The 19806-nt window shown below is 36.5% G+C and overlaps 1 protein-coding gene and 1 long non-coding RNA gene across 9 annotated transcripts in view; one reads left to right on the top strand and one right to left on the bottom strand.

The window, feature by feature from the left end:
• NR3C1 (nuclear receptor subfamily 3 group C member 1) overlaps positions 1 to 19211 on the top strand; it is a 120092-nt gene extending 100881 nt beyond the window's left edge. For 7 of the 8 annotated variants that reach the window (XM_019965165.2, XM_019965162.2, XM_070793734.1 and 4 more), the window contains exons 7-9: positions 3646 to 3776; positions 14328 to 14485; positions 15065 to 19211. In XM_019965165.2, the coding sequence (XP_019820724.2) occupies positions 3646 to 3776; positions 14328 to 14485; positions 15065 to 15217 (442 nt within the window). In that variant the 3' untranslated portion in view covers positions 15218 to 19211. The other variant, XM_070793736.1, reaches the window with a different exon arrangement.
• Positions 19012 to 19806, bottom strand: part of LOC139184183 (uncharacterized) — a 32737-nt gene continuing 31942 nt past the window's right edge. Inside the window, exon 2 of the long non-coding RNA XR_011567715.1 lies at positions 19012 to 19800. This is a non-coding gene — a long non-coding RNA (uncharacterized lncRNA). The remainder of the gene's footprint in view (positions 19801 to 19806) is intronic.

Raw genomic sequence — 19806 nt, 5'->3', positions numbered from 1 at the left:
AGAATGTACTACAGAGCAAATTGCATGTGGCATTATTACGGACCAGGACCTACTGAAGGATATTTTTTAAATAGCATCTCTTGGGGTCAGTAAAGTCTATAGCAAGGGAAAAGGAATCTTACTGTGGCATTGTTTTATTTATGTAATCGTATTTCAGAAAGGAAACAGCGTAATACAATTCATGTTGATCTTACTTTCAGCAGGGACAATGAACAGATGAGGACAACTAGGATGAAGGGATGACAGATATGGACCCAAAGACAAGAAGCATCTCTTTGCATGGCAAGGCTCACTCAATGTGTATGAGTTGTAAAGAAAATGAGAGAGAACCAACCACACTAAGATTTGATAAATCAGCTTTCTCTAGTCCTCTAGGTCTATGCCTGTGAAATATTTCAGATACCCATTCCCCGTACCCATTGCACTTGTTTTCTAACCAGCTTTCTGCTGCCTGTGTATCCTCCATCATGCTAAATTTTTCTTCTTAACACACAGGTGTCTTCACTGAGCACTCAGTGTGTACTCAGCATGGTTTCTGGCTTTCCAGAATCTGGCCTCATTTTATCTCTTGTTATTCTCCTTCACATATTCTTTTTCCCCTCAGATGATCTGTTCTTCAAACATACCCCTAGCTCATGATGGTCATACCACCAGGTAAAAACCTCTCTCCTGTATATCCCTAGCATTTATCACGTTCTACCTTTTATTACTACTTTTGCACTCACAGCTTATCTCCTTTATTAGATAGCAAACAGGGAAGTCACACACACTCACATATGCATACCCACTGATCTGGGCAGAAGGAGATCTGTATTCATGTGAGAAAAAGATTTTAAAACTGTGAGCTCTGGGTGCTGTTGACTATCCTGCTCCTACTAAGTTGCTTCAGTCATGTCTGACTCTGTGCAACCCCATAGATGGCAGCCCACCAGGCTCCCCCGTCCCTGGGATTCTCCAGGCAAGAACACTGGAGTGGGTTGCCATTTCCTTCTCCAATGCATAAAAGAGAGAGTGAAGTCGCTCCAATGCATGAAAGTGAAGTTGCTCAGTCGTGTCCGACTCTTAGCGACCCCATGGACTGCAGCCCACCAGGCTCCTCCGTCCATGGGATTTTCCAGGCAAGAGTACTGGAGTGGGGTGCCACTGCCTTCTCCGGCTGTTGACTATGGGGGTCCAAAAAAAAAAATTAATGAAATCTTCAACCATGTTATAACAGTCTCACTATACTCCATGTGAGTTAATCCATCATTAGTAGTTTCTGTTCAGAACTGGACGCCATTGTAAAGTTTAAAAAAAATAAATATAGCCACTGATTGGCAAAAAAAACTATGTCCAGAGTGGCAAGAAGTTTAGAAATTAACATCAATGGATGAACAGAGGATGTGTAAAGAAGAAAATGAATGATGAGGATAGCCTAAAAAGATACCCTGTGAAGAGCAAGCAAACCTGCTGTTTCCACTGTTGGGTGTACCAAGCACAAAAATAACGGGTAGAAGATATAAAAAAGCATCTATTTGAGCCAGGTGTTAAACAGCAGGGCTTGCCTTATGACACAGTAAAGGTCAAGTCGTATCTGTTTTAGAGGAGACTGGATGATACTAGCTCTAGATATTTTAAAAGAGGCTTAACTGCTGAGTTAAACTTGCTGGCTAAGTTTCCCAGCACAGTGTTCATTTAATCATATTTGAGGATTTACCAAGTGTCACTGTTTTTAAGAGCTTGAGCTGTAATATGTAAGGCTCTGCTAACATGCAGATGAGGAAAACCAAACAAATGACCAAATTTATTTCGGAGAGCCATAACATTATAGTGTGGGGTACTATAGAAGACCTCTCTAAATATCTGAGCACTGAATAGTACAAAAGAACAAGCTTATAGGAGAGGTAGGGCATTTCAGGCAGAAGAGATGACTACAAAGGCTGACAAACAACCTTGGCATATGTGAGGAACTGAGAGAAAGCCAATAAGGACTTTCTCCGAGTTTAGAGAAGTGGACAGGGACCAAGTCAAGCAGCATCTTAAAAGCCATAAGATAGACTTTGTTTTAGGAGCATGAAGAAGCCAGCGCTGGGAGGAGAGAGGGGCGGTTTCAAACAGAGGAAAACGGATTACAGGGGAACATCAAGTACCGCACTCCTAGTATGTGCCTGCTACCGTACTAGCAGAGAACAAGACAAACAGGGTTCCCTAACTTTACTGTTTACACTCTAGTTGGGGAGACACAGATAACCATCAAAATAATTTTGAGTTTTTACTAGACAGAGGTCTTTTTCAGATGAGTCACTAGTGGCTTCTTGGAGGAGGTGTAACTGAGTGAGACGTGAAGGAGAAAAGACCAGGCTTCATGGTTAGAAGAAATATGACAAGAGGCATATGAAATATGTACTGCAATCAAACTCTTTGCATTCTATTAATTCTGTTAATTTTCAGTTAATAGGCACTGCATGTGCTTGACCAGGCCCGCTCTCCACACATACTTTCAGGTGTCCACTTCAAAGACAGATGGCACCTTGACCATCCATTGCCAAAAAAGGACTGCTCAATCTGCCGTGCCATGGCTTAAGAAGATTTAAGTTTTTTGATTAAATTTAATTAAAAATATGTAGGTTATATGTAAGCTTAAACACCTTTGAATCTCTTAAGTACTTGCTGCTCATTTCAGAATCTGACCATGTTTACTTTAGAAGTTAAAACCATGTTGACAATGTCTGTAGTCACTGTCTAAAAAGAAAGTTGAAGTCATTAATTGGAATAAAAGTGTGAATAGAGTTATGAAACACCAACATATCTTCTTTCATAAAATTAATCTGACTCAGTATTTATTTGGGAGGGTACTCAAATTTAGATTTAAACCATCATAGCATAACCTGGTATTTCTTACATAAAGTAGGAGTTACAGAAATTTTTTCTCAGTGTTCAACTTTATGGATGGCTTACAGAACAATAGTTTTTAAGTGGGCATTCTATTTCCCATTCTTGTCTCCTTATGCCATTGGGATAACCTTTTATTTTTTTCTTAAGTCCAAGGTCACTTTTTGTCAAAAAATTAAAAAACAGATCTTATTTTAAACCATGAAGAGACACAGTTTCAGGCTCTGTGTGTCATTTAAAAAGTTAGGAAACTTGAGAGATCTACTTGAAAATTGTAGTTGTGATCGTTAACTGTTGAGAACCCTAACTGAAAATTCATTTTGTAGTACCTTTAGTCGGAAGAATATTCAGTCACATAACATTGGTCAGAGGCAGATTTTTGGGTATCAGAAAGCCTAGAGTCAAGTTTTATTTCTGACCCTCTACCTAACTGTAAACATTATCACACACAGTTGTCTTTAGAATGCAGTGCTATGAAAAAAAATTCTTTGATTTTCAACTGGGTAAGATTTAAAACTGTGTTGTCTAACTGCTCATATTCAAATACTACCATAAAAGCTTGATTTAAATGAATGACTGATAATAGATTCTATAGGAATAAATTCTAAATACTTAAGGAAAGCTTTCCAAAATTCAGATCAGAGGGAATTCACGTTAATTGCAATAGGTAGATGAGTTAATAGAACGCTTTGCAAAATCAAACAGAAAAGTACTTTTTTGCAGAACAAGAATTACTTCTGTTTAACTCAAACACTTGATATTTGTCTTCCACAGGCAGAGAATGGCTTTACCCTGCATGTATGACCAATGTAAACATATGCTATATGTTTCCTCTGAGTTAAACAGGCTTCAGGTATCTTACGAAGAGTATCTCTGTATGAAAACCTTACTGCTCCTCTCTTCAGGTTGGTGGAACACCTATTCTCTTCTAAAATTGACTTCTGAAATATGTCAAAAACATAAAACATAGAAGTCTAGAAATAAAGGTTTGTTTGTATACAAAGCACTAAATAATTATACCTCTACTATTTCCTGGTACTTTAGATTTTCTTAAATGTAAAATTTTAGAAAGGTTAAGATTAATAAGATAGATAAGTATCATGGAGAAATGGAGAGGTATATGAACCACATGGCAGGAAGGAGGAAGTCACTGCTGATCTGGAATATCTATAGCCTTCTTCCTTCCTACAACTTTTTACACTTCCACTACAGAAGACACAGAGAAAGCATGCCAGCTTGAATGATTTTTCTATACAACACTGTTCAGTTCACTCACTCAGTCGTGTCTGACTCTTTGTGACCCCATGGACTGCAGCACACCAGGCTTCCCTGTCCATCACCAACTCCCGGAGCTTGCTCAAACTCAGTTACTTAGTCAAAAATTTTAGTTATACAATGACTAATAATACACTAAATCCAATGACATATTTCTTATACTATGTATAAGAAATTATGGATGGGACCTAAATTTAAAAGCTTTTGCACAGCAAAGAACCATAAACAAAACAAAAAGACAACCCACAGAATGAGAGAAAAAATTTGCAACCGAAGTGAACAAGGGATTAATCTCCAAAGTACACAAACAATTCATGCAACTCAGTATCAAAAACAAAACAACTAAATCAAAAGATAGGCAGCTCTAAACAGACATTTCTCCAAAGACGACATACAAATGGCTAAACAGCACATGAAAAGATGCTCAACATCACTGATTATTAAAGAAATGCAAATCAAAAGTACAATGAGGTATCACATCAGTCAGAATGGCCATCAAAATTTAGAAATAATAAATGCTGGAGAGGGTGTGGAGAAAAGGAAACCCTTTTACACTGTTGGTAGGAGTATCAATTGGTACAACCACTATGGAGAACAGCATGTGTTGTGCATGCTGAGTTGCTTCAGTCATGTCCAACTCTGCAACCCTGTAGACTGTAGCCCTCCAGACTCCTCTGTCCATGGGATTCTCCAGGCAAGAATACTGGAGTAGGTTGCCATGCCCTCTTCCAAGGGATCTTCCCAAGGCAGGGATTGAACCTGCATCTCTTATATTTCCTGCATTGACAAGCGGGTTCTTTACCACTAGCACCACCTGGGAAGCCCCAGTATACAGGTTCTTTCAAAACTAAAAAGAGAACTACCATATGATCTAGTAATTCCACTCCTGGGCACATAACCAAAGAAAACCACAATTCCAAAAGATACATGCAGCACTCCAGTGTCCACTGCAGCACTGTTTATAATAGCCAGCAACCTGGAAGCAACTTAAATGTCCATCCACAGAGAAATGGATAAATAAGATGTGGTACATATATACAATGAAATATTACTCAGTCATAAAAAAAGTAACAAACAAAATAATGCCATCTATAGCAACATGGATGGACCCAGAGTCTGTCATACACAGTAAGAGAAAGACAAATATCACGTGATACTGCTTCTATCACTGTGGATGGTGACTGCAGCCATGAAATCATAAGACAACTGCTTCTTGGCAGGAAAGCTAGACAAACCTAGACAGTGTTAAAAAGCAAAGACATTACTTTGCTGACAAAGGTCCATATAGTCAAGGCTATGGTCTGTCCAGTAGTCATGGTACGACTGTAAGAGTTGGACCTTAAAGAAGGCAGAGTGCCAGAGAATTGATGCTTTCACACTGTGGTGCTAGAGAACACTCGAGAGTCCCTTGAACAGCAAGGAAATCAAACCAGTCAATCTTAAAGGAATTCAACCCTAAATATGCATTGGAAGCACTGATGCTGAAGCACCAATACTTTGGCCACCTGATGTGAAGAGCCAGTTCATTGGAAAAGACTCTGATAGTGGGAAAGACTGAAGGCAAAAGGAGAAGGGGACAACAGAAGATGACATGGCAAAAGGAGAAGGCAACAGAAGATGAGATGGCTGGATGGTACATTACATGTACTGATGTAATGTACATGAACTTGGGCAAACTCCAGGAGATGATGAGGGACAGGGAGGCCTGGCATGCTGCAATCCATGGTGTCAAAAAGAGTGAGAAACAATTGGGCAACTGAACAACAACAACATTGCTTACACACAAATGAAGTTATTTACAAAACAGAAATAGTCATAGTTGTAGGGAAATAAACTAAGGTTACCAAGGGGGATGGGTGGGAGGGATAAATTGGGAAACATACACACTACTGTATATAAAATATAATAACATACTATACAGCACAGGGAACTCTACTCAATACTCTGTAATTACCTGTATGGGAAAAGAATCTAAAAAGAGTGGCTACATGTATAACTGGTTCACTCTGCTGTACAGCAGAAATTAAGAATATTGTGAGTCAACTATACTCCCAATAAAAATTACTTTACAAGAAAGAAATTATGAAAGAAAAGGATGACCTACAAAAAGTGAGCTTGAGTACTATTAAAGAAGGTTAATGCAGCACTGGAGCTGGACTGTGGACAGAGGTGTTTTATCTAGAAAGGAACAACACTATCTTGAAAGTTTACATAAATTGGTATATGAACTTCAGTGAGACTACTTTCAGCAAGCAAAGGCAAACTAGAAAACTTCTGGAAAATACCAAGTATCTTGTCTATATTAGTAAAAATGTGGCATTTTCAACAACTAATGAAAGAAGGTCTGTGAACCAGCAGGCATTATAAACTTTATAAGATGCGGAGTTGCTAGCTGAATACCTCTTTCATATAAATAGCGTTCCAATTTTTTAAAGCCTTCATTCCATTAGTAACTGTGGTTTCAAAGTGGCTAAATAATCTACAGATGGTGTACATGACTGCTTTATCACTCAGTTGTGTCCAACTCTTTACTGACCCCTTGGTCTGTAGCCCACCAGGCTCCTCTGTCCATGGGGATTCTCCAGGCAAGAATACTGGAGTGAGTTGCCATGCCCTCCTCCAGGGAATCTTTCCTACCCAGGGATCAAACCCGGGACTCCCACATTACAGGCAGATTCTTTGCTGTCTGAGCCACCAGGGAAGCCCCTTACATGACTACATGACTATATCTATTTAAGTGTTTCCAAACCACACATCAACCTTAATGCTTTCATACTATTTTTGCTGTTTAATGTCATGGGACTTAAGGAATATTAGTGATATTCCAAAGTAAGAAAATTTTCCACAACCCATTTTAAAAAAGCTAATTTTTTAAGGTTACCTGTAACAGTACTCTTGTTAAAGCAGTGAGCTTGATACTGTTGAAGTAAACAGGGAAAGTTCTGATAATCAATCATTAGGGTTGATAATATCCAGGTACAGGTCAATGCCAAGATACTAACCTTTTGGTTTAAAAAAAGGGGGGGGGGCGGTGCTTAGAAGGATGAAAATATGTATCTTAAGATATAATTAGACTGCTACCCTGACAGAACACTAGAAGTGTCCTAACCTTCCATTAAGATATGCTGAACTTAAAGAATTTAACACTACATGCAGGCAGGTACCTGAAGAGAAGAGCTGCACTTGAAGCTAGCTTTCTCTTAGAGGGTAGTTGCCAAGACTGGTAAATTAGTATATTCAGTAAATTTAAAGACAAGTGCAATTGGGGAGAAAAAAAAAAAAAAAAGATGGATCTAAAGGCAGATTAGACATATTTGTAGAGACATTTAAACTGAAATATACATCTAAAGACGTTAGCCAGAATACATTTTTAATGTGCATTTGTGTATATGTATGAACAAAGATAAGAGGCATGATTGAGAGAGAAAGTCTAAAACAGTACTTCACAACTCGTTTCACATCATAATAACATAAGAAACATAACATTCATTCATAGCACAATGATGTAAATGAATAAAGCTTCCTGCAACCAGTGGTGACCAGCTTAGCAGATCATTAACAACACATTAGTAACCCATTCATATGGTCGTCTTATAATCAAAGATCCAAGATGAAAGGTGAAAAGATACTATACAAAGAGATAATGGCTGGAAACTTTCCAGAACAGCAGCAACTGAAGAAAGTGAACTAATTTTTTTTAAAAAGCTAAGGGGGGAGAAAAACTGAAAAAAGAGAGTGGATTTCCAATTTAAACTCACAATTAAACAACTTGCAGTTATTGCTCCCATCCTCACAAATAAGAAAAAGCTAGGCAAACTGACAATAACTTTTTTAAAGATCCATCTGAGAAGTAAGGTCACAGGACAAACCACTAACATCAAAATCTGGAGAAACAGGCAAATACAGAGAACCACAGCCAAGATCAGTTTCCTGGAAACAGAAGCTACTGGACCCAGTAATGCAGAAACACTTATGGTATCTTTGATGTATTTCTGAAGACCCAGTAAGGAATAGCTGGAGTGTTAAGAACCCTGATATCAGGGCTTCTCTGATAGTTCAGTTGGTAAAGAATCCCCCTGCAATGCAGAAGACCCTGGTTTGATTCCTGGGTCACGAAGATCTGCTAGAGAAGGCATAGGCTACCCACTCCAGTTTTCTTAGGCTTCCTTTGTGGCTCAGCTGGTAAAAAATCCACCCACAATGCAGGAGGCCTGGATTCAGTCCCTCGGTTGGGAAGATCCCCTGGAAAAGGGAACAGCTACCCACTCCAGTATTCTGGCCTGGAGAATTTCATGGACTGTATAGCCCATGGGGTCACAAAGAGTCGGACATGACTGAGCGACTTTCACTTCACTATATAAGAACTCTGAAGACCCAGTCTTCAGGGGTTCCCCCCCCACAGTTCTCTGGGGTTTACCTTGAGAAACCCCATCAAATTCTAATGATGAAAATCAGAGAAGATCCCCTTTCTATCCTAGGGGAAAGGGCAAATAGGCAATTCCAGTCCCCTTTACCTTCCTATCTCAGTTAAGAGAGATAGGAAAAGGAAGAGAAGAAATATTTGAAGCAATAAATGCTGATAAATTTCCAAAATTAATGACAGACAGCAAAACACATCCAGGAAGCTCAGAAAATATCCAGAAAGATAGATAAATACCAAAAAAGCTGCACCTAGGCATATTGTACTCAAAACTACAGAAAACTAAAGACAATAAAGGAAAAGGCCAGAGGGGAAAACAGCTTACCATTCCTTATAAAGGAAGGATATAAATTACATTAGAATTCTCATTAGAAATCATGCAAGCAGGAAAGTAGTAGAGTGAACTATTTACCGTTAAAAGAAAAAGATCACCCATGATAGATTCAACATCCACTGATGAGGTTTTAAGGTACCTACAGTACCTATAAAAATACTGAAGTGTTATTTGAAAGAAGATGTAGATTAGTTATAAATGTATATTTCAAATTCTAGGGCAGCCACTAAAAACAACTTTTAAAGGAAGTCATAATTGATACACCAAGAGGAAACAGAATCACATGAATACTCAGACTAGAAAAGGCAGAAAAAGGAAATAAGAAAAATGAATAGATAAGTTACAAACATGGTAGAGATTAATGTAGATATCTCAAACAATCACTTTAAATTTGAAAGGCCTAATATAACACAGTCTTTTTTTTTTAATGAAGGTCAAAAGAGAATTTGCCACCACAGATCCTCAGTAAAGTAATATTAAGGGATATACCTAGGCTATGGGAAAGTAGTATCTTGATGGAAAACAGAATGAAGAAAGTGGCAAATATTTAGATACATTTAAACTAACTGTAAAATAACAGTAATAATGTCTTTGGGAAGTTATAAAATAGAACTACACAATAATTACATATAGGCAAAGAAGAAAAAAGGAGCCTTTGAAAAGTTAAAGATGAGTGTTTAAATTTCTTAAAGAGTATACAAAGTACATTATCAAACCATGAGGACTTTGGGGGAGAACATGGTAAGAAAAAAACAAAAGAATAAAAGAAATGAGAGAAAGTTGAGGGCGGAGGGGAAGCATAAACAAAGGCATGATAGGAGGAAGTAACAAATACACTGATTGTACAAATAAGTTCAAATATATCAGCAATTTCATTAAATGTAGATGGACTAAATGCTCCAAGATAAAAATATACAGAAAGTGCAAGACTAGTTTTAAGAAAACAATCCAACTCTGCTATTTATAGGATATATATATATATATGGATGTTGAGTAGCTGAGGTAAAAGGATATACTATGCATAGTGTAGTATATGGCCTTCGTGGCATACTTTCTGTAAAAGGCCAGATGGTAAATGATTTCAGCGTCGCATACAATCTCTGTCAGAGATACTCAGTTCTGCCCCTTGTGACATGAACATGGTCATGAATGATGCTTAAAGAGTACAGGTGTGGCTGTGTTCCAATGATATTTTATTTACAAAAACAGGCTACAGGTAGGAAGGGGCCATTGCTGACCACTGTTTTACCCAAAAGCAATCTGAAGCAGCTATATTACTATAAAAATAAACACTAAGCCCCCCCCCAAAACAGTTCTATATTTAGAGATTTCACTACATAAAGCATTCTACTCACCAGAAAAATAATTCTGAATATATGGCCCCAAACAACATAAAGCAAAAATCCCAAGGAATATTTGTGGTAACTTGGGATGGATGAAAGTCTTCTAAATATAAATACTGAATAGGTTTCTCACCTAATTTTTACAATGAGGAAAACCAGCATGGGAAAAAAGTTATTAATAAGAAATCATTACTTTAAAAATCAGCAATAACTAGATTACCTGTAATATAATAATGTGTAAAAATTAACCCACTCTGAACACAGGTCTAACACTCCTGAGTAAGTGGCCTTCATTTGCACTAACACTGATATCCTAAAGGTGTCAAGTTTGCTTTATGGAATCAAAATATTTTCATACGTTGTTTTTGGTCTAATCCTAATCAAAATCCAGTAAGAGTGATATACTACATTAACCAAATGAAGGATACAAATCTAAGTGCAGAAAACGCATTGACAAAATTCAACATCCATTTATGATAGAAAATATCAATAAACCAGGTATAGTACCTGACCATAATAAAGGCCATATATGACAAGCCCACAGCTAACATCATTACTCAATAGTGAAAAGCTGAAAGCTCTTCCTCTGAAATAAGGAATGAGGCAAAGATGCCCACTCTAGCCACTTCTAGTCAACCAAGTTCTAGCCAGACCAATTAAGTAAGAGAAAGAAAAGGCATCCAAATCAAAAAGGAAGAAGTAAAAATTCCAATTGGGGTCGGCACATCCTGAGTGTTCTAATTATTACTGCCTGTTTAACTGGAAGTAAAACCATTAGGAAAAAAACATTTTTAAGAAGTAAAACTCTGTTTGCAAATGATCTGATTTTATATAGAGAAACCCTAAAGATGACATCAAAAAATACTGTTCGAGCTAGTAAATTCAATAAAGTTTCAGGATACAAATTCAATTTACAAAAATCTGTTGCGTCTCAATGCATTCCAAACAAACTAGCAGTAAGGGAAATTAAGGAAACAATTCCATTTACAACTGCATCAAAAAGAATTTAAAAACCTAGGAATAAATTTAACCACAGAGGCAAAAGACTTGCACAATGAAAACTGTAAGACACTGATGAACAAAACTGAAGAAAACAAAAAATAAATGGACAGTCCATGCTTATGGATTAGAAGAATTAATAGTGTCAAAATGTCCTTACTATTCAAAGTAATCAACAGATAGAGTGCAATCTCTATAAAATTCCTATGGCATGTGTCACAGAAATAGAACAAATATTCCTAAAATTTGTATGGAAGCACAGAAAATCCAGAATAGCCAAAGCAAACTTGAGAAAGAACAAAGCTGAACTTACACCTTGGTTTCAAACTATATTACAAAGCTGTAGTCATCCAAACAGTACTGTACTGGCACAGGCCCATTCACATAGATTATTGGAACACAACTGAGAGCCAAGAAGTAAACCCACAATATATGTATTATCAATGAATTAATGACAAAGGAACTAACAATATACAATGGGAAAAGGGCCGTCTTTTCAATAAAGATGTTGGGAAAACTGGATCCAAGAGAATGAAACTGGATTACCATCTCACACCATACACAGAAGTTAACTCAAAATGGATCATATGGACTTGAATATATGTTCTGAAATCATAAAAGTCCCAGAAGAAAATATAGGCAGTAAGCTCCTTGATGTCAGTCTTGAGGTTGATTTTTTGGCTCAGACATCAAAAGCAAAGGCAACAAAAGTAAACAAATGAGACTATATCAAACTGGACAGCTACACAGCAAAGGGAACCATCAACAAAATGAAGGGGTAATCTGCCAAATGAGAGGAAGTATTTGCAAATCATGTATCTGATAAGAGGTTAATATCTACAAATAAAAGGATTCATACAACTCAACAGCAAAAGAACTAATATCCGGATTTTTTGAATGGGCTTAGAACCTGAACAGGTATCTCACAAAGACATACAAATAATCAATATGTATATAAGAAGGTGCTTTACATTATTAGTCATCTGGGAAATGCTTGCAAATCAACAGTACACTGAAATACCACCTTAACATCAATCAGGATGACTATTAATAAAAACATCCAAAGACAAAAAGTATTGGCAAAGGTGTGGAGAAAAAGAAGACCTCTGTGCACTCTTTAGGGGATTTAAATTGGTGCAGCCACTACAGAAAACAGTATGGAGGTTCTTTAGCAAATTAAAAATAGAATTACTATATGACCCAGCAATTTCACTTCGGGGTATTTAACCGTAGAATACAAAGAAATAAACTGGAAAAGATACGTGCACCCTCACGTTCACTGCAGAATAATTTATAATAGCCAAGATATGAAAACAACCTAAATGTCCACTGATGGATGATTCAATGAGATATTATTCAACCATAAGAAAAAAATGAAACTTCACCACTTGCAACAACATGGATGGACCTTGAGGGCATTGTGCTAAGTGAAATCAGTCAAAGAAGACAAATACCACATACATCTTACTTGTACATGTAATCTAAAAACAAAAGCCCATGGATACAGAGTACAAATTAACAAATACCAGAGGTCTGTGTGTTTGGGGGTGGGGGTGTTGGGAGATGAGAGAAATGAGTGAAGGGTTTAGAGAGTACAAACTTCCAGTCATGGAGATGTAATGGTGTCTATAGTTAATAATATGATATTGTATATCTGAAAACTGCTAACAGTAAATTTTAAAACTTTCATCACAAGAAATAAAGTTTTGAAACAATTTATAGTGATGGATGTTACCTAGACTTGCTGTGGTGATCATTCTGCAGTATATACAAATACTGAATCATCATGTGTACACTTGAAACTAATACAGTGTTACACACTAATTACATCTAAATTTAAAAAATAAATTTTTAAAAATATATTTAACTCACTGAGGAAGAAAGGAGTAGGAAACAAGGGCTCAGGGAGGTTATACTGAAGTCCACCTGGCAAGTAAGAATTAAAAAGACTTATTCTAAACACACTGCTTTTCCTCTGTTCCAGCATTTTCTAAGATGTCAGTAGAAATGAAGTTTACGTTTGGAAAAGGATTTGTTCCCCCTCCTTGGAGAGTGGGCTTCCCTGGTAGCTCACACAGTAAAGAATCTGCCTGCAATGTGGGAGACCCAGGTTCAATCCCTGGGTGGGGAAGATCCCCTGAAGAAGGGAATAGCAACCCACTCCAATACTCTTGCCTGGAGAATTCCATAGACAGGGGAACCTGACAGGCCCCAGTCCATGGGATCCCTGGAGAGTGCATAATTATAGCTCTAAGAAGTCCTGAAATCCAAAAATCTGCCTAACTTGGTATTGAAACATCTAGTTTTGCTAAATTCTGATCATCAACTCCTTTTCCCCCTAATCATTATTAACACAGAACCAGAGTTCCTTGGAGCACACTTTAAGAAATGTAGTATCCACAAGTCATAATCTCTGCAAGACCAAGTGAAACTATGATTAATCTTAATCCTCTGTTCACAGTCCTTCTTCCTAGTATTGTTTCCTGAAGAGTACTCTTATACTAATTTTATGATCCATGAGGTATTTTCTGTATTTCTATACATAAGGAAAGGCAGATATTTGCTCCCCAGTAAAGCATACATATAAACCACATAAAAAAATCAAGTTTGTTTTTAGATTAGAATCATATCAACTCAGTATGTTTACACATTAATAAAATGTACTGCATGCTGATTTTAAGGTCCTAATTGGTTATATCACAGATATTCCAAGATGTAATTGGTGGAATAAACACTACTGTTGAAGCCATCTATGTCTTTACTAGAATTAAACTCAAGGGCAGAATGACAATCAGTGTATTATTTGTTTGGTCTTCAAACTAGCTTTGTGAACTAAGGAGGAAGGTGTTTACTAGATCCATTTACAGATGAGAAACAACATGATAAACCCAAAGTTACATCCTCCAATTTTCTATTATCCCATATTCTCATGTGGCTATAGTTTCATAATCCTTCAAAATGCTTATATTTTAAGAGTGCATTAAACACAGTGTAAAACATGAAATGATCTATTACTGATAAATGTCCTATTTGTATGTATGAAAAGTTATCACAAGAAAATTCTTTATTACAATTAATCTTTTAGTTCCCAAGGAAGGCTTGAAGAGTCAAGAACTATTTGATGAAATTAGAATGACCTATATCAAAGAGCTAGGAAAAGCCATTGTCAAGAGGGAAGGAAACTCCAGTCAGAACTGGCAGCGGTTTTATCAACTGACAAAACTCTTGGACTCCATGCATGATGTAAGTGTCAAACAAAAAATCCAAGTATCAAAAGAATTCCCTGAGACATAAAGTATGTCCTGATTAGTGTATATAATTATATAGCAATAGTTTTGGGGTCCCCCCACTCATTGATTTTGGTCATGGTTTAATTTTAGACTGTGAAGTTCAGTTTGGCACACAGTTCTCCTAAAGTCATTTATGAAATACCATTTCATCTAGTTATATGCATCTAACATCAAAATACTAGTACATAATGTAATGGCACTTTTTTTTAAAAGGTATAATTCCCTGTTTCTGTATGAATTTATCCAGTAAGTTTGAATGTGTCCTTCATATACTGTGGTATCACAATTCATCATGAAACACTTAATTCCATGTAATTCTATATACAATTTAAGAAATTCAAAATGTCTTTGGTAACCAAGTGCTCATTTTATTTAAGTAAACTTCTTTCTTACCCAGGCAATTCCAGCAGATTGGTATATTCCAGGTCAGAAATTTTAAAAAAAGTGTGTGGGGGGGGAGGGGCAAAACAAGCATGAGATGTCTCTACTGCTAAGTTCTTAAGACTGATCATCACTGTATCTTCTCTTGCAGGTGGTTGAAAATCTTCTTAACTATTGCTTCCAAACATTTTTGGATAAGACTATGAGTATTGAATTCCCAGAGATGTTAGCTGAAATCATCACCAATCAGATACCAAAATATTCAAGTGGAAATATCAAAAAACTTCTGTTTCATCAAAAGTGACTGCCTTAATAAGAAAGGTTGCCTTAAAGAAGGTTGAATTTATAGCTTTTATTGTACAAACTATCAATCTGTCCTGTAGCAGTTTTACTTTTTTGTTTTTGTCTGGATTTTGTTTTTGTTTTGAATATGCACTACATGTGGTTTAAAGAGGGCCAAGACTTGGCAACAGAAGCAGTTGAGCTGTCACTTTTCAGTGATGGGCAACGTAGAAAGTGAGAGTTGGTGGATCCCCGAAATTAGAGCCAATAACGTGGGTGTATAAGCTCCACTTTCAGAGAAGGATGGCACCTAAACCACCAGTGCCCGAAGTCTGTGTGATAAACTTTCTGCTCATACTTTTCACAGTTGGCTGGACAAAATTTTTTAGACTTTTTGTTGGTATATTTCCCCTGTTTAGCTAGGATAGCATTTTTTTGATTTATGCATGGAAACCTGAAACAAAGTTTACAAGTGTATATCAGAAAAGGGAAGTTGTGCCTTTTATAGCTATTACTGTCTGGTTTTAACAATTTCCTTTATATTCAGTGAACTACGCTTGCTCATTTTTTCTTACATAATTTTTGTATTCAAGTTATTGTACAGCTGTTTAAGATGGGCAGCTAGTTCATAGCTTTCCTAATTGAACTCTAAACATTAATCTTCTGTGTGAAAATGGGTCGGTGCTTCTAACCTGATGGCAGTTAGCTATCAGAAGACCACAAAAATTGACTCAAATCTCCAGTTTTCTTGTCAAAAAAGCTCACATTTTGTATATATTTGCTTCAGTGGAGAATTATATAGATTGTGCAAATTAACCGTCCTAACTGGTGTAGAGCACCTAGTCCAGTAACCTGCTGGGTAAACCGTGGATTGCGAAAGACTAATTAAAAAAAAAAAAAAACTATCAAGAGGCCCTGTTTGTACCTAACGCCCTACCTATCTCTGCAATGGTTAGATGGGAAGAAAGGTGGTAAACTGTCTTTCAGGACCTTCTGCTGTAGTTTGAAAACTTCCTAAAAGTTATAATTCCAGATAACCAGCTGAAACACAATTGAGTGTTTTTAACCAGTCCAAGTAATTCCTCCCACTAAACTTTACCCCCTCCCAAAAATCTCTAATATGGCAAAAGTGGCTAGACACCCATTTTCACATTCCCATTTGTCACCAATTGGTCTTTCTTTCCTGGGGATACAGGAAAGCTCAGCTACTGATTTTTCTGATTTAGAACTGTATGTCAGACTTCCATGTTCATAAAACTATACATCCCTCACAGCCTTATGTGTGCCATAGAGTTTAATGAAAGTCATGTGAATTTCTCCTTCTCACTGTTGAGAATTATCATTTTAAACAAGATAGAAGCTGTAGTAGCCCTTTCTGTGTGCACCTTACCAACTTTCTATAAACTCAAAACTTACATTTACTAAGCCACAAGAAATCCGATTTCTATTCAAGGTGGCCAAATTATTTGTGTAATAGAAAATGGAAAATCTAATATTAAAAATATGAAACTTCTAATATATTTTTATATTTAGTTATAGTTTCAGATATATATCATATTGGTATTCACTAATCTGGGAAGGGAAGGGCTACTGCAGCTTTACATGCAATTTATTAAAATGATTGTAAAATAGCTTGTATAGTGTAAAATAAGAATGATTTTTAGATGAGATTGTTTTATCATGACATGTTATATATTTTTTGTAGGGGTCAAAGAAATGTTGATGGATAACCTATATGATTTATAACGTGTGCAAGCATTCATACAGGCAGCAATGGTCTCAGAAACCAAACAGGTTTGCTCTAGAGGAAGAGAGAATTGGAGACTGGCCCTGTGCACCATGAAGGTTACTGAGGCTCTCTCCCATTCAGATTGGAGAGGAAGTAATCCTCTGCCTCCCAGAATGACCACCCTCTTCATTCCAACAGTGCGTCTGTCTGCACAGGTTTAGTTTACTAAATCTCCCCTTGCGCTAAAGTGTGTTAACAGGACAGAAAGGTGGTGCTTACACACTTACAGGCACCATCACATTCAGCCTCCCCAACAGTTTAACAGTTTGGCAATAATATGCATAGAGGTACCAGCAATATGTAAATAGTGCAGAATCTCATAGGCTGCCAATAATACACTAATTCCTTTCTATACTATAAGAGTTCATTTCCTAATAAAATGAGGACATGTTTATGTTTTCTTTGAATGCTTTTTGAATGTTGTTATTTTTCAGTATTTGGAGGTTATTTAATAAAAATGTAATCATTTGCTTTTTGAATGCTCTCTAAAAAGGGAATACTCCTTTTGTAATTCTTTAAATTGATCTCAAAGTATTTTAAAATGATTTGTAACCCAGCTGGATGTGAAATTTTTGGTGCCTAAGAAATACTGCTTGAATATTATCAGTGATAGTGTTAAGTTTCAAAAAGAGCTTCTGAAAGATAAATTATTAATCATTTATAGAGTATTATCTGGTTAAAATCAGAAGGCGTACCACACATTAATCTTAATTTTTAGCCCCAACAACCTTGGCTCCCAAAAAATCGAGCTCAATGAATAAAGACAAGTGCACTTTGTTGTTAAAAGGAAATGGACTGACATTCATGAAACTATAGGAAGCTGTACATTAAATGGAAAAAGAAGCCGTGACCTTTTAGAAAATGTAGGAAAGAAGAAATTTACCTTAATTGTGTGTGAGTGTAATTATGGACTTAAGTGAAGAAAGCTATGGTGCTATCTGAAAGGAGCTTCATTTTCTATATATTTGGTATGTTGCCATCCCAAACTATAAGTGTATAGTAACTTTAGTGACAGGTGACATGCATAGATGAGTCACAACAAATCCTGAAAAGTATTTTTAATTACTGGTGGGAAAAGGGACCCTCTCTGTGTTTTTAGGTCTTGCTATAGGATACAAGACAAGTGTTTTGGGGATATATATTTATACCCAATTGTCTAAAACTATGTGAGGGGAACCTAAAAGTGCACCTGCCTTCTCCTGGGGGAAAAAAAAATAACACAGCAAAAGGAAAACATATGATTAGTGTCTATGAAGAACTTTGTATTTAGCATAGGATGAGCTCTGGATACATATATAAAGGAAAGCCAGGCTCACTTCAGAATTGAGGAATGGGAGAATGAGCAACTCCAATTTTACATATCCACCAATACAACCAGTTATCATTAAGTCTTATCGTTTTAGTTCTCTGTTAAATATCCTAAAACTACATCACCATGGAATGGACATCATTATTATACTTTGATCTGTCAAAAGTTAAGAACTGTGACAGACAGCCCTCAGTAAGATTTTGATCTTGCTAGATCACTGAAAGGACTGCAGCTGTATATGAATGTGTTTTTCTGTGCCTGGTTTGAGAATTAGAAGAGAAACTAAGAGTGGAAGGAGGACATGTTAACCACTTGGAATGGAAGTTTATCGTTTTCCAGACTATGGTCAGTCAGCCTGGTCCACCAAGGATTAGTGACCCGGTTTTTGGGAAAGGATTAGCTTCTCTCTAGCAAATGCCTGAAAGAAGGATTTTATTTTCTGACGAAAGGCTGTATGAAAATACCCTCCTCAAATAACTTGCTTAACTACATATAGATTCAAGTGTGTCAATATTCTATTTTGTATATTAAATGCTATATAATGGGGACAAATCTATATTATACTGTGTATGGCATTATTAAGAAGCTTTTTCATTATTTTTTATCACAGTAATTTTAAAATGTGTAAAAATTAAAACCAGTGACTCCTGTTTAAAAAATAAAAGTTGTAGTTTTTTATTCATGCTGAATAATAATATGTAGTTTAAAAAAAAGTGTCTTTTTACCTACGCAGTGAAATGTCAGACTGTAAAATCTTGTGTGGAAATGTTTAACTTTTATTTTTCATTTAAATTTGCTGTTCTGGTATTACCAAACCACACATTTGTACTGAATTGGCAGTAAATGTTAGTTAGCCATTTACAGCAATGCCAAATATGGAGAAACATCATAATAAAAAAAAAATCTGCTTTTTCATTATATGACTCCAACATGCTTTTGTAGAACTCATGCAGTTTCACTTTTCCTGCTGCTTTTCTTCCCTCTTCTATCGAAGTTAGAGTTATCACTTCAGGGAGCTTACACTGCTAAAGAGGACATTTAAATGTCAATGTGGCAGGTTTACATGCTAATACGGCATAAATTCAAAATGAGCTTAACCCTGGCACCAAAGACCCAAGAACTGTCCCATCTGTGCCTCAAACGGTCATGTGCCAACTACTGCAAAGGGTACTAAGGGAAGGAAAAACTCATTCAAGCCTTTTCCAAACCTAACAGTCTTTACCATGAAAATGCTATTTTATGTAAACAAACTGATTAGCTCATCAAGATTCTTACCTTACTTAAATTAACATCAATTCTTTCTCCAAAAAAGGACGTAAACATGCGGTGAACACAGCAATACTGCATATTATAGACAGTAAAGGCAAGAGGGGTCAAATGGTAAAGCAGTTATTCTGTACAACTTACGGTATTTCCAAAAGCATAATGTGTCCAATCATATCCGTAAACTGGATGAGCCGACAAACTTCCCTATAAATACTCTTCTCTCTACATGTGACCTCCACCCCTAAGG

Source organism: Bos indicus, chromosome 7, assembly GCF_029378745.1.
Source record: "Bos indicus isolate NIAB-ARS_2022 breed Sahiwal x Tharparkar chromosome 7, NIAB-ARS_B.indTharparkar_mat_pri_1.0, whole genome shotgun sequence".
In the NCBI taxonomy this organism is placed as follows: Eukaryota; Metazoa; Chordata; class Mammalia; order Artiodactyla; family Bovidae; genus Bos; species Bos indicus.
This window is presented reverse-complemented; position numbering and strand designations above follow the sequence as displayed.